At 43.0% G+C, this 14,580-nt stretch overlaps 1 protein-coding gene across 1 annotated transcript; it reads right to left on the reverse strand.

Moving 5' to 3' along the window:
- Positions 1-5,143: 5,143 nt before the first annotated feature.
- ADAMTS1 (ADAM metallopeptidase with thrombospondin type 1 motif 1) lies at positions 5,144-13,554 on the reverse strand. Its single transcript, XM_006128871.3, has 9 exons — positions 12,536-13,554; positions 11,289-11,635; positions 10,453-10,585; positions 9,927-10,094; positions 9,318-9,604; positions 8,960-9,146; positions 8,659-8,834; positions 7,629-7,804; positions 5,144-7,252 (listed from the first exon to the last, which is right to left on the reverse strand). Exons 1-9 carry the CDS (start codon positions 13,101-13,103, stop codon positions 6,511-6,513), a joined length of 2,784 nt encoding a protein of 927 aa, XP_006128933.2. The 5' UTR covers positions 13,104-13,554; the 3' UTR covers positions 5,144-6,510.
- Between the last annotated feature and the right edge of the window lie 1,026 nt (positions 13,555-14,580).

The following is a 14,580-nucleotide window of genomic DNA, read 5'->3' on the forward strand; positions in this document are numbered from 1 at the left end:
TTTTGGTGGTTTGGTTTGGAAAAGCACTCATAAATGTTATTGCTTAAATAATCAAAACTGGGCTCTCTCTCTATATGTCATAGGAATAACTGCTTTTGTGGCAGTTCAGCACCTGCCTTTCTAGGAAGAGTTTCGAAGCATATAAAGTTTAAATGCAAAAGTATATAGGAGACCCTTGTGATTTGCAGAATTGCTATTCACAATCTCTCCCGTTCCTCAGCCCTGTCCCTTCCTGCCACCGCCCTGCCCTGTTTCCCTATTGCACCCCACCCCCTCCAGAGTGGGGGGGGACTGTGGCATTGGGGGGAAGGGCTGTTGCGGGGAGGCAGCAGCAGTTAGGGCCCTCCTTCCACACTCACTGTCATGTGTGGGAGCTGTGGGGAGCTCCCTCTGGGGCCAAGAGCCCACAGTGAGCTCCCCACAGCTCCTGGCCCTGCAGTGAACCACCCATGACTTCCGGCCTCCTCAATCAGCTTCCCGTAGCTTCTGGCCACTGCAGAGAGGGGCCCTGAACACAATGATGGGAGCTGCAGGGAGTTCACAGTGGTGCCAGGAGCCATGGGGAACTCACTGCGGCAACGAGGAGCCACGGGAGCTCACCATAGTGGCTGGGAGCCACAGGGAAATGGAGCACTCTCTCCACTTCCTCCACCCCCCACTAGTTGTGGATTTCGCCATTCACAGAGGTTTTAGGAATACATCCACTGCAAACGGCAAGGGTTATTGCAGTGTACTTTTTCAAGCCTCATACTGTTTGATGGTGCTTGTTTTGAATTGGAGGTTTGGGGAACAGAATCTCATTTCAGACATTACAATATATTCTGTTATAAAGCACCTATTATGCAAATGTTTGAACCAAAAAACCCAGTTTCTGAACCCTAATAAAACATAGAGGGTTGCACATGGATGGTTTTCACAAGTAGCCCTGGAGCGTGGGAATGGGAACAGGGCAGCATGCCTACCATGCAGCTTCTTTCATCTATCATTAACACATTTGAAACAATGTTCTATTAGACCCTGATCCTCTAGCTTTAGGAACAAATTAGGCCCTTTCTAATTCTGCTTTTAGTAATGCAATAATCATTTAAATCAAAATTTCAGCTCCAAATTCCCTAGCCTTGGCAGTGACATGGACATCTATCCCTATTTCAGGTCCATTTCCCAGATGGGGGAGCCTTAATTGGATTACAGATATCACAATGGACATTCTAATTAGCTGGAGAAGGGCCTTTATATATACACAGTACTACTTGTATGCTCAATTGCTCCCTAACTTACAGGCCCATATTTGAAAATAGGGCTGAGTCTAGTAAGCTTACAAGATTGAAGGCCTGACTCAAAGCTCACTGACCTTCTCCCAGAAGACTACCAAAGTCTTTGGATCACAGACCCTTTATAACTGCAAACCCCATACTGGGAAAAGTTCAGTACTCTCACTTATCCTCTGCACTATCACCAGAAACAGTGCTGTTGCTCCTGCCAGTAACTGGGAGATAGTTCAGTGCTCTACACTATCCTGTGCACTAAGGGATGATTAAGACAAATAGATTTAATTCATTTCAGCACTTCCATGTAGCAATGCTGCATAAAGTATTTTATGACTCGTGCTTCATCTTGTATGATTGCACATCTGTACATTTTCTGGCAGAAGATCCAAGCTGGTAGTATTGCTGAGACAGGCAAGATTAGCTCGGTTAAAATCTGGATAGATTTTGCCAATTGCCAAAGGGTTAAAGTGAAAGAGAAAAGGGGGATTTGCAAAATAAATATTCTTGTAACTACATCTCTCCTTCATTCATACCCAATTTCTAAAGGACTAAAAGCACATTTTTTGATATGGAACTAAACCTCAAATTAAAAGGAATGATGGCAGTGGTGATGGAGAGAATAAAAAAAGAACAGGAAACAGAAGGAAATGCTGGATGTGAAAAGGAAAGAGTGCCTACTCATCATCTGCCTTCTTGGAGAAGCTGCCAATACCTATGTGCCCAATGAACAATGCCAGGTATGAAGCTTGAGGGAAAGGCCATGAAGGTTATAATATTTATGGTGATTAACTCTGAAGCTGTCAGGTGAGGAAACTAGTAAAACCATCCATCATCTGAAGTTTGCAAAAGGCCTGATCTGAAGCCCACTGAAGACAATAGGATACTTTGCTTTGAGATACATGGCAGCTTTGGATCAGGTACTAGAAATGTGCTTTAGATACCTTTTAGCATTATTTCCTATGCTAAAATAGGGGCTTTAAATAAACACCCTGATATTCAACCTCTCCACTTCTATACCTAATTTTGTATTAAATAAGTCAGTAATTATGATTAGAGGCTCTTACTATATATAAAAAAAGCACATTCACAAGGAATACTATGCAGTCAAGTCCGTTGCTATAAATTGGAAGAGTCACTACACAGGATATATTTAATTGCTCTGCAATCTCACTTGCCACACAGATAAATCATGTCCAGCTTATTTTGCTTGTTTGCTTATTTTCCCTTGCTGTGTAGCAGGGCATCCTTTTGTGGATCTAGCCTTTTTTTTTTAAAACTGTTTTTATACTGTAGTATTGGGTACATGGCTCTTTCATTAACCAAATCTCATATTTTCTTTAAAAAAGTAATTTTACAAGACATATTCCAGGGTTTTAGTACAACTGATTAATAGTTCATAAACTGATAAAAGAAAAACATTGCTACTGTTTTCTAACTAGAAAACTATAATTTAAAAATGTAATTCTGGTCAGCTGGGTTACAAATTTTGGTAATGACCTGACCTCTCCATGGATGTGTTTGTGTTTATTGTGCCATTAGCACCAATATAAGAAATAGCCTATTATATCATGACATGTTATTTCATTAGTTTTATTACTGCAAAAAATTGCCATTTGTATATTTAATTTTAGTATAGGACAAATATGCTTAGAATCCCACCCCATCACCTCCTTATTTACATCTTAGCTAAAGATAATGACCATTCTAGTCACTAGACCACTCACATAATATGGGCATAAGCACTTTAGAAATAGAGAAATAAAAGGTATGATGAAACCTTTTGCAAGAATAGGAATCTGCTACATTTAATTTCTTGAGCTCCCTTCAGCATGAATGAGAGAGTGTATATAAAATATAATTTCTCTCTCTAAAAATGACTTTTAAACCTTTTATTGGGACTGGGGAGAGGAAAAGGAAAGGATGTCAGCACCATGGAATGCTTTTAATTGCAAAGCTATGCTTGTGAGAAACAGTTTCCTTTACTTTTGTTAGCACCATGCTGCACATTTGTTCTTGGTTGATGCACGTAGTATTAAGTAAGGCACTGACTACCAACCAGAGTTCTTGGGCCCAAAGCCAAGTCCTTAGCAACAGCACATTTCTGGAATTTTATTACTGTAACTTACTAGGTTCACAAGTTGACAGTATGAACTGTACAAGTATAACTAAGCACTTCAGCTAAGTGCACTTGGTATTAGGAAATTTCATAGGGAGAAGAGGTGCAGTGTAAAATTAAAACATGGCTAAAAAGACAAACGGTCATATATTTGATTTCTTACCTATCAACTGTGATTTTTAAAGTTATGATTTAATAAAAATAAGATCCACTAAAACAATATTTAGTCCTACAATTCTCATGGAAAGACCATGGAATTGAAACCACAAATACAGTTAGAAATAAACACTATAAAATATTAAGGATATCTACGTGTAGTCAACTATTCGATTAACTGATAAAGCCTAGGGTTATCAGTTAATTTTCTCAACTACACATTTTCCTCACCCCTCTTGTTGCCTCTGGAGCAGAGGCAGCAAGGGGTGGGGGGAGCAGGAGCTGGTGCTTGGGGGAGCTGGCTTAAAAGCTGGTTCCCCCCAGTACTGACTCTGCAGAGCAGCCTCTGTCCATGGGGAGCTTGGAACCCAAACAGAGAGGGGCTGCTGCCACTCCAGGATGTAGAGTAGCTGGTCTGTGCAGGGAGCTGGTTTTTAAACTGGCTTCCCTTGTGGACCAGCTCCCCCTGCCACCCTATGCTGCTGTCTCTCATACAGTAGCAGCAGTGCAGGGTGGCAGGGGACACCCTGAAAGTAGAGCCACAAGTGCATTGGCTGCCAGTCACACCCATGGGGACTATCAAATAGCCGTGTAACTGCAAGGATTTCATGCAGTTACACGACTACTCAATTATCCGATATCTAACATCCCTATAAAATATTTTAAGAACAGTCACATTTAGTGCAAATTCAGATCCTATGACTAGCATAGTAAGGAACATGTCCAATGTCACACAAGGGTGAAATCCTGGTATTACTAACTTTAAGAGGGACAGAATATCACCCGTGGAGTAACAGAGAATTACTGCTTCACATCACAGAAAGCTAAATATTTGTCAGGGCACCGATTTCAAAAGGACATGGTGCCAAATTTTATTTTCTCTTAACAGATGTAACTTCAACTAGATTTAAGAGAGCAGGAAGAGGCCTGTAATTTTCACACTGAGCATACTCCTGCTCCGTTAAAAGATAAAGACAAAAATTGCCAATGACTTCAGTAAATAGTTTTTCTCTTGAGCTCAGTGGATTACTGAGTCAAAGGAGCAAAATTCAGTTTCTGGATCTTTAAACTCTGATTTGTATTTCAATATTATTGAGCATGTGACAAAAAAAATGTTGGAGCAGTTATGTATCTCTCATTAAAAGAGTGTCTCTGACTAAAAAAGTCTGTTTAGCATACCTCAAGAAGTTTGCTTAAGGGAACCTCTGACTTTCATTAATCATCATTAACTTAAATGCATCTTTTCCAATAATGCATTTTAAAGTACTGTAGATAAAATTTCTGTTGAAATTTTGTTTGTTACAAACACAAACTAGCAGAAAAAGCTCTGTCCCATCTGTAAGCCCAATTAAAAGTCAGTAATAACTCATATTCCATGTTTTTCTCTTAAAAAAGAATTAATTGTGGTGCCCCTTGTTGGTATTTAAAGAACAAGACACAAGATTACTCTTTTACCATTGCAGATGACATTATGGGAAAAGTTTTCAAAAGTACCTATTAAACTTAGGCGTCTGCATGCCTTGGTCATTTTTGAAAGTGTTGCTGTAGATTTCAAGTACTTTCATTGGAGTAAAAATAAAGTAGAAATAAAAAACCCACTCAATTTCAAAAATTCATAGTGTTCATTTATTAGCTCTAGTAACATATACCATATAAATACTCTATCCTTGTTATAGATGTCCTTTTAAAAAAGCGATAACTTAGAAGATCACAGGAAGTATAAAAATAAATAGGTTCATTATGCACATTTATTACAAACTATACCCCTTCCCAGAAGGAAAAGAAATATAAAATACTTATAAAGTACATATAATCTATAGTAATATATTTTAATATATACATATGGAAAGCCATATTCTCTCATAGTCTATGGACTGGCACAAACTTTTAATTATACAACTCCTAGTGTACTGCTGTGGATGGACCTGCTATCCTTCAGCTTTGTCTTTCCCACCTTAAAAAAAGTGATTTGAGCACTATAAAAATATTAGAAGTGAGATATTAGAGATTCCCATTCATAATGGGAATTTCTTTTTCCTTTGATCTGTCTCTAGCATAACACAAATAAGTAAGCTAGTATTGACTGGAACATGGTAAAAGTTAAAATTGAGACAGCGTTCAAATCTTCACTGCCATAACTTTGGTTGACAGTATGGTGGAACCAAAGAAACCAGTGGTTTGGTTAGGAGGCACCAAACACCTGCCACCTGCTCTATGGAGATTGCCACTTATTCCAACTTTGTAAGTTATGCATGTCAGAATAACTACATTGGCATGGATGAGAGAAATGGATAGAAACATTGGGGAGATACAAAAATGCTTAAAAAAAGAACATTCTAGTTGTCTGCAGGTTAAGTTAAGTTAGAATGATTGTTCTTGATATTGTTAACTCCTCACTTGTGGAGAATATGGCTTTATTTTTAAATAAAACTAATCTCTGAAACAATAGCAGCCATGAGCAATGTAGTTGACACTCCTTTTCCAATCCTGTTTTATGTTTTTTGTGAGGTAGGTAAGCCTTGACCAATTATTTTAAGCTTAGACAAAAGCTATCTTCTCCCTTGTACCTCCCCCTCCCAAGCCATCCACATAAAAAACCTGGGGACTTGAACAGTACCGCAACACAAATCTAAAGTGGGAGAGGGATCTAAAATGCTTGCTTAAACTCAATTTGGCCCCTGCTTATGTTGTCTTTAACTTGTAACTGACTTAAACAGGAAATTATAATGCCTTAGGGCTTTATGTACTGAAGATGAAAAAGTTAGTCTAACAAACCAATGTCACTATCAAATCTGCACTTTGCAGGATATTTTTATGATGCAACACTACCCTAAAATGTGTACTGTCTCCTCTCAATGAGTCCTCACCATGATTTTAATATGCAAGACATACATACTACCGCTAGCTCTCTTGTTTTCAGTGCACAGTTTGAAAAAAAAAAAAACTTCAGCTTTTCCAACTGGATATTGTTTAAGTGCACTTTGTAACATTACAAAAGTCTATTAAATGTTTAGGTTTCTTTGAAGGGTCGCAGCTTTCTTGTGGCAACATACTGCCATCGTGAGACATACATTTTAATAATCTCTTCTTGAATCCTTTCCCACATGTCTTAGAACATGGTGACCAGTCTCCCAGTTGCCACTGTGGGCAGGGCATGTCTGCACACGGTCGGAGATCGTTTGGTTTGAGTTCTTTTGCACAGTCTGTGGCAGACTGCCCATTAAGGTCTCTGCATTCAACAGATCTTCTTTGCCAGCCAGACCCACATGATTTTGAACATTCTCCCCATTCTTCAATAACCCATTCAGATAAGATTGTCTCCTTGATGGCATTAAAAGATTCTTTTTTTTTGCTGGAAGCTCTCTCAGACACAGACTGTAGTGGTTTCTTCACAAAATAGGTATATTTGATTTTAGGTTGAGGTGAGTCACCCACAGTAAGAACCTGGATAGTTAAAGGTTCCTTCAGTGGGCTAAAGCTGCGAATTCTTTCCAAAGCTGCAGATGAGCCACTGTATCGCAAAACAGTGCCTTTATGAGTAATATCTTGTTCCAATGTCGATAGGGTGTAGTCACCATTAAGGATATATGTGCCATCAGCAGCTTTAATAGCAAGAAAACTGCCATCATGACGTGAACCCCTGTTATTTCGTTGCTTAACTTCAAGGTTGGTTGCTCCAGTGGGAATGGTGATAACATCATGATAACCAGGTCTACAGGGAACAAAATGCAAATATTGAATCCTTAGTCTTCCACTGATTAAGGCTTCAATTCAGCAAAACACTAAATTTAAAGCTTTATCTTATGCACATACACAAGTCGGATTAATTTCAATAGGACACAAGCATGTGCATAAATGCTTTGTTGAATTACATTCTAAATTACCGCTACTATACAGGAGGCCCTTGTATAATGCACCTAATTTAATTGAGATTTTACTTCAAACTTATAACTAATGAACTGATTGTAAAAGACAACTTTCAATTCTAAGAGTAAACGGAGCATACACTTGTCTTTAAACAGAAAGGTTGTTTTGCAAAATATTAACTATTGCACATTAAAAAAGAGTAACAGTATTTATAAACTCACTTTGCACTAACGAGTGTGCCTGACACTTTCTTACAGGTAGATCCATTGCCTCCACAGATACCACATTTGTCAAATTTCTTGTTGGAGCCTATCATACGATCACAGCCAGCCTTTACACATTGTCCCTGAACACAGACAGAAGTGGAATCTGGGCTACATGAGGTGCCATCTACAACCTTTAAAAAAAATGTAATAGTGCCTTTGATTAGAATATGGACATTTTATTTGCAAACACTGGTAATAAAAGTAAAACATGGAAGTATTATGTCTCCTACCCCTTCATTTTCTGAAGATGGCTTAACACTTATTTAAAGTATGCAGTGCAACTTCATTTCACTTGCCATGATAAGATGAAAAATTGATTTAGTGTCAGTGTGTATCAAAGGAAGAACTTTAAATTGTTTAAGCTCATAAAAGGCAGGACAATTCTTCCTAAGATCAGTTGGGGACAGTCTTGGGCTATGAAGAATAAGGACTGATAGCCCTGTAGCCCTTTCAACAGTATCCTACCAGGCACACAGTTGTAGAAGCTAGTCTTGAAAATATATTTATTCCTTATCTGAATCTTGCTAAGCTATTAGTTTCCAATATGCTATGATAATTAGATCCCCTGTCTAAACATGTATTTACCAAGAAAGTATTTCCTTTTCGTCATTTTAAGATGTCAGCCTTTTAGGAATTATGCAAGATGAAGAGCTGATATTTAACCTGAGTCTGAAGGACTTATGAAACATTTAATAAAAAGTATAGAAACCCAATATTCTGTAGAAATCCCAGTGTCATAAAATTTGAGGAGTGTATGTGGGTTTAAAAACCTGTGACTAAGTTTAAAAGAAACATGTCTGCATACTTAAAACTAGTTAGTATTGATGGGATTACATTACAGGAAGGGAAAATCTGTTCCTAGAGGTTTTAAAAAGCTTATGAATAAATATTTTAGTTTGCACATCCTTTGACACCGCTTAAAAATAAATCAGAAAAGGTAAGAATTCTTGCTTAAAATTCAATGTACACCACATTTAAAACACACCTTTGGCTGCAGAACAAAGAAATATCCAGTGCCTTTTGCTCGGCAGACAAGCTTGCATCTGTCCTTTGGAGAGACTCCAGCAAACTTGGGTGTCCATTCTACTGCTGGTCCACTTCCAAAAGGAGATTTGGAAATGTCATTGTGTGTTTCACATTGCTCTTCTCTGAAAGTTTTGCCTATACAGAGGGGAGAAAAAGTAGGTAGACATTAGACCTTCATCTTTAATTGTCTTTTCCCCTCCCTATCATCTCTCCTGCCCTGTGCATACCTTCCTCCATGTCAAAGATCAGCTCCAACTTACCGTTATTATCTGGACAGTCCTCAATATTACATGATCGGTATTGCACCCGTTTGCCTTCACAGTACTTTCCTCCATTCTTTGGGACTGGGTTATCACACTCTCTAAGGGAGTACTGCACTCCACCGCCACATGTCCTTGAGCAGTCTCCCCAGTGTCCCCATGATCCCCAGCCTCCATGGACAGGGGTCTAAAATGACAGAGATCAAATATATTTAATGACCACACCAAAACGTTAAATAAATTTTGCACAAGATTCCTTCTATGTTTTATTAGCTATCACCCTCAATTTATTCCCTATTAGAAAACAAAACTATGTATCTCACTGAAATGTTATTGAATTTTCTAGATTAATACTTACATCATAATGCTTCTTCTCAGTCTTGTTTACACACTTGCCATTCACACACCATTTTCCCTCTCCACAAGTGGTGCCATCTGCCCAAGGAAAATGTTTAGTTTGGCAAACAAGCAATCCTCCAGAGGTGCCTGTACACCACAAAGTTGTACATGTGCTAGCTGGGTCCGGACAATGTTTGGACTCATCTCCAAATGTAAACTGGCACTGTCTATTGGCATCATACAGAGTTCCGGGGAGATCAGAGGGAAGCTGTATAGGTTTGTGGGGCTTGTCCAGTAAACACTCACCTAGAGGGAAAAATAGTAATCAATTAGCTAGTTTGAATGAGGAAAAAAGTTATTTTACCTGTTCAGTTGCACTTAGCTTTTTTGTTCAAATAATTGTTCAGCCTTCATTATACCAACAACTGGGTGAACCAGTTAAAGGCTTCCTTAAATGTGAGAGCAAAGTGAGAGCATAACCGTGTACTGGAGTTCTCTAACAGAAAGTGTTGTAAGAAGGGGACTGTTTCATTTTTAATGTTTTTTTAAACTAGGAAGCAATGATGGAGTTTAAGGGGTATCTAAATGTAAGTGTATAAACTCAAATAGAAAGCTTAATAAAACTTACCATGACCATTATCCAAAAATGTTGTAATCATGTAGGCACTGCATGGAGACCAAGGTTGGCTTCGATCCAGATTGGAAAGCATAGACGCCATCATATGGGAATCCTGGCTTACACCATTAATATCAGCACACTGCTTTGCATCATCATGGGGCATGTTAAACACATGACCTAAGAAAAAAGTATTTTTAGGATGTTTGTTAGCCTTGAACTAAAACACTATTTTAGATACTTGAGGAATTATATGAATATTTCCAAAATTTTAAAAAGAGGCCACCTTATTTTTGCCTAAGAAAGAGGGTGTTTCTGCAATTTCAGTCAAATCTACAGTTCTGGCATACAGCTATCTTGCCAATTCTACAGTTTGCCATATCCCACTGTCTCCTCCTGACTGACTTTATAAGACATTTAGGGCATTCAACACCTCAGAGAATGGACCCAAAATTTGGACTATTATGTAACAGGACATTTCCTTTATGTTATCAGGCTACTTTAAATGAATTCAAAACTTATGTCAAAGTTGAATTACCTAGTTCATGGGCTGTAGTAAACGCAGCTTGCAATCCATCATCTTCTATGATAGAGCAACTGCGGTTTGGATCACAAATTGTTCCCACATCAGCCATCCCAAGAGTATCACATGTCTTGGCACCACAAAGATCCTTTAAAAAAGAAGGCAGTTTCATTTAACTGGGTCAAAGACTTAACTTTGGCAAGTCGCATTTAATCTTGGCAGTTTGCCTTTACTTATGGAAAGAGCATAATGATTCATAATTTCAGGAGCAATTATGACAAAATTCTCCTTTGGAACATGCAAAAGGCTTGTATTTATAAATAATCTATAATTTCTATGCTAAATCTTGCTAAAGCGAGGATTGACACTCTGACAATCAATCTTCTGAGGTTTGATTTAGTGTGTCTAGTAAAGACCCGCTAAATTGAATGCTGAGGGTGCGCCCGTCAGCACTGGCACTCTTCGTTGTTGCAAGGAGTAAGGGAAGTCAACGGCATTTCGCCTGTCGATCTTCTGCTTCTGCTGCGGAGACAGCACCAAGCTTGGCTCAAGGTACGTTGACTCCAGCTATGTTATTTATGTAGCTGGAGTTGTGTACCTTAAGGCAACCTTTAAGGCAACCTTTTCCCCACAGTGCAGACCTGGCCTAAGTAGTACGTATATTCAGACTACAATATTCTGCACACAAAGTACATCTAAAATAACAGAATATCATAAAAAGGTGGCTAATTACTATCCTGCCTGTTTTGAGTCAATAACGTTAGACAACTGAATCAAAATGTAATTTTTCTGAAGACAGCAGTTAAAAATGTTAGTAAGAAGACCAAAACTTTCCCTCTCTTTTCTCTTACCTGTCTGGTAAAGAGGATTGCTGTGTCATAGTGCTCTGCCTGGCGGTCACTGGGTGGATTGTGCTGCTTTTGCCAACTGCAGAAGTTCCGTAAGGTAAGGGCAGCATTAGAAGAAACATCAGGTCCTTTCTGCTCATCATAGATGACCAGAATTTTTACCAATACCAGACTAATAGAGTTTCGGATACTGGGATGCTTGTATAATTTGGCTGCCACAGACAACAAAGTTAGGAGATAGTGTTTCAATCCACTGCCATGGAACTCTGCCATGGACTGGTCGGCTACAAGCATGGTTTCCACATAGCGAGGGCTGGACACAAATCTTTTTTTCCGCGTGCTTCCAGTTTCTATATTAAAAAAGAAAAAAGAAAAAAAGAAAAAAATTGCATATTAATAACCTGTTCAGAAATGTATTGCTGTAAATTATTATATGAAGAAACTTGGACAAAATACAGTAACCAACAAAATTTGCATCTAAGGCAGAGAAATATTTTACATTATTTTATTACTAAAGGCAGAATGACCTTAAAATGGAACACCAAGCTTGTGACTGCACACCTGCATTTTGCCCACTAAGACACTTGTGCTAATGCAGTGAATCCTTAAGAGCAACCTTGGCCAAGGGTGTATGATGAGTGAGTCCTTGCAAATGAAAGGGCCACTCAGAAGTCTGAATGAAATCATTGAGCTCCACTTGGAAAGCAGAGTGCAGGGCTCCGGGCTACTGACAGGCAACCTGATTGCTATTGGGCCCATGCAACTGTACCACCTCTTATCCTAGTAGGACACTGTGTCCTTGTCTGACTTTCACCTCCACTCCGCTCCCCTCCCTCTTCCCACGTGCTGCTCCAGTCAGATGATTAAACTCTTCCATTCATAGGCTCCTTCTGGGCAGTCATGCAAGGAAACTTCCCCTCTCTGTGCTACTATACTTGTGTCCAGGAGCATGGCTGGGCTTTTTCACTGTCTACACTTCTGTCCTTTTCTAGTGCAACCTGCTGCCTTCAGTGCAGCTAGAGATTACTGAGAGAAATATTGACGATGTGGGAAAGGAGTACAAAACATTTTCCATCCCCGCCTGCAGGACGTGCTCTGAAATAGAGGGTGACATTTTCAAAGGCGCCAAAAGGAAGGCTCTTTTGAAAACCCCTCCTCAGGGTCTCCCTGCACCAGGCTCTTGAGGAGGTGCCCGAGGCTTCTAAAGAAGTTAAGTGGGAGAGAAGGCGCAGGGAGTCAAGTCCCAGTACCTGTCTGGCTCACGTGCGCTTGCTGCCCCTCTGCGGCCAGGGGGAAGCTCTGGTCGGTCACCCCGCACTTGGAGCCGCTGCTCTGCGGCCGCCGGCGCAGGAGGTGGAGCTGCGGCAGGGAGGCGTTGGCCGGCTGGATGAAGTACTCTTCCCCCCGCACGTAGAAAGCCCCTCGGAGCCCCTGGCAGAGGCTGAGGGCGGCGGCGGAGGCCGGGTCCTGGTTGACGGTGCCGGAGTAGAAGCAGCGCGCCAGGTCGGCTGCGGGTTGATTCCCCAGCGAGGCCCCCTGCTCCGACGCCTCCTCCTCCTGGGGGCGGCTGCCTAAGTACTGCAGCCTGAAGTCCGGAGCCAGGAAGCTGCTGTCCGGCTCCAGCTCCAAGCTCAGCCGCCTCCCGAAGGCGTCCAGGCGATAGAGCCTCTTGGCAGCCGGCTCGGCCGCGGAGTCCAGCCGCACGGGCACGACCAGCTCCTGCTCCTCCCGCCGCGCCGGGCTGCCGCCGGCGCCCCGCGGGCAGAGGCAGAGCAGCGCCCCCAGCAGCAGGGAGGCGAGCGGAGCGGCTGTCCCCATGCTGAGCGCCGGTGCTCGGGCGGGCGGGGAGGCGCAGGGGGAGCTCAGGGAGCAGCTGGCTCGGGGGCGAGGCGCGGGCGGGCACAGGCGGAGTGCAGTGGCTCGGGGGGCCGCAGCAGGCTCGGAGTCACTACACAGGAGGCGCTGCCTTTGCCATGGCCAGGGCGCCGCCGCTGCAGGGAAGGGAAGATGCTACCGGCGCCGGCTTGGCTCCCCCCTGTCCTTGCGCTGCCGAGCAGGCGGGAAAGTTGGTGGCAGGAGAGGCTCCAGCTGCCGGGCTCGGCGCGTCTCTTCTGTGGCTCAGGGCACGGCTGGCGGCAGGTCCGCTCGGGAGGGAGAGAAAGGAGGCGCCGTTCTTTGCAAACTCGCTGGGCTCCGAGCGCCTCCGCGGTGCGGCGTGAGTGCAGGAGCCGGGGCCGCCCGGGCCGCCCTTTATGGGATTTGCCCTGGCAGCCCCCACCCCCAGCCCCCCACAACTCCCCCCGCCAGGCACCGCCCCTAGGTCAGGGCTGCTGGAGCGCTGAGCTCATTGCCTGCGTAACCGCGGCTGCTGGCGCCCGGCCATAGGCAGCCCTCAGCGCTCCCCCGGCAGGCGGGCCGGCCCGCAGCTGCTCTGCACGCGGGGCTCCACGCGCCTCCCGCCTCCGGGGCCGCGCTGCCCTTTGCGCCGTGCTCGGGCCGCTCCATGCAGAGCGGGGCCAGCCGAGCTGCCACGGTCGCCGCCTCCCCGCCCCCCAGGCTGGCCTCTGCGCGCTGCCAGCAGCTCCGGTTCTCCACGTCGGACGGAGCCGCTTGGGGTCGCTCAGGGCTGCCTGAGCGGGGAGGTGCAAACAGGTAGCGCAGGGCTCACCAGCAACAAGTCTCTTCGTCTCCCTCCAAATTCCCCCTGCGCCGCCTTTGTCTCTCCAGGGAAGCCCTGCTCCCCCCCCCCCCCTTGGGGCCCCAGCCCCGTTGTCTCCGACCACTGCTTAACATGCAAGGAGCACATGAGAGGGGAGCGTTGCTTTTGTCACGTCCCCGGGAAAGATGCGGAAGGAAAGGCGGCAAGGCCAGGTCCCTCCCTCCCTCCCCTGCTCAGAGCCCGGTGTCCGAAAGGGAAGCCCTCACCACGGCGGACTTTGGGCAGGTGAACGCTCGAGTTCTGCTCTCACAGCCAGACCCAGGCTCCAAGTGACAAGTGCTCGAGGCAGTTACATTTTCAAGGCCAATGATCCAGCAGACAGTGGTGTTACTGAGGGTTCAGTTGATAGCATTTCTGAAGTTTTCAGACCGGTTGAATAATGTCCTCATTAATTGGATCATTTTGAACCGATCCAGCCACGTTTCACTGTCTGATATTACAACTATAGCTTACTTAGTGCAAAGACATTTTATATTTCTTTCCTGTTGCTCATTTTTAGATTTCATAGTGATCCTGCATATTATGTAAATACAGGTGAAAGGCAAAACAATTCTTCAGGTGAAGTTATGTCTAAGA

The sequence above is a fragment of the Pelodiscus sinensis genome, chromosome 1, assembly GCF_049634645.1.
Source record: "Pelodiscus sinensis isolate JC-2024 chromosome 1, ASM4963464v1, whole genome shotgun sequence".
In the NCBI taxonomy this organism is placed as follows: domain Eukaryota; kingdom Metazoa; phylum Chordata; order Testudines; family Trionychidae; genus Pelodiscus; species Pelodiscus sinensis.

Excerpts from the sequence above, each read along its gene's own strand:
- ADAMTS1 (XM_006128871.3), bottom strand. The coding sequence starts at position 13,103 with ATGGGGACAGCCGCTCCGCTCGCCTCCCTGCTGCTGGGGGCGCTGCTC. Across the intron at positions 10,586-11,288 it reads CAATCCTCTTTACCAGACAG|GATCTTTGTGGTGCCAAGAC; the intron begins GTAAGAGAAAAG and ends TCTTTTTTAAAG. Across the intron at positions 7,805-8,658 it reads TCTTTGTTCTGCAGCCAAAG|GTTGTAGATGGCACCTCATG; the intron begins GTGTGTTTTAAA and ends TTTTTTTTAAAG.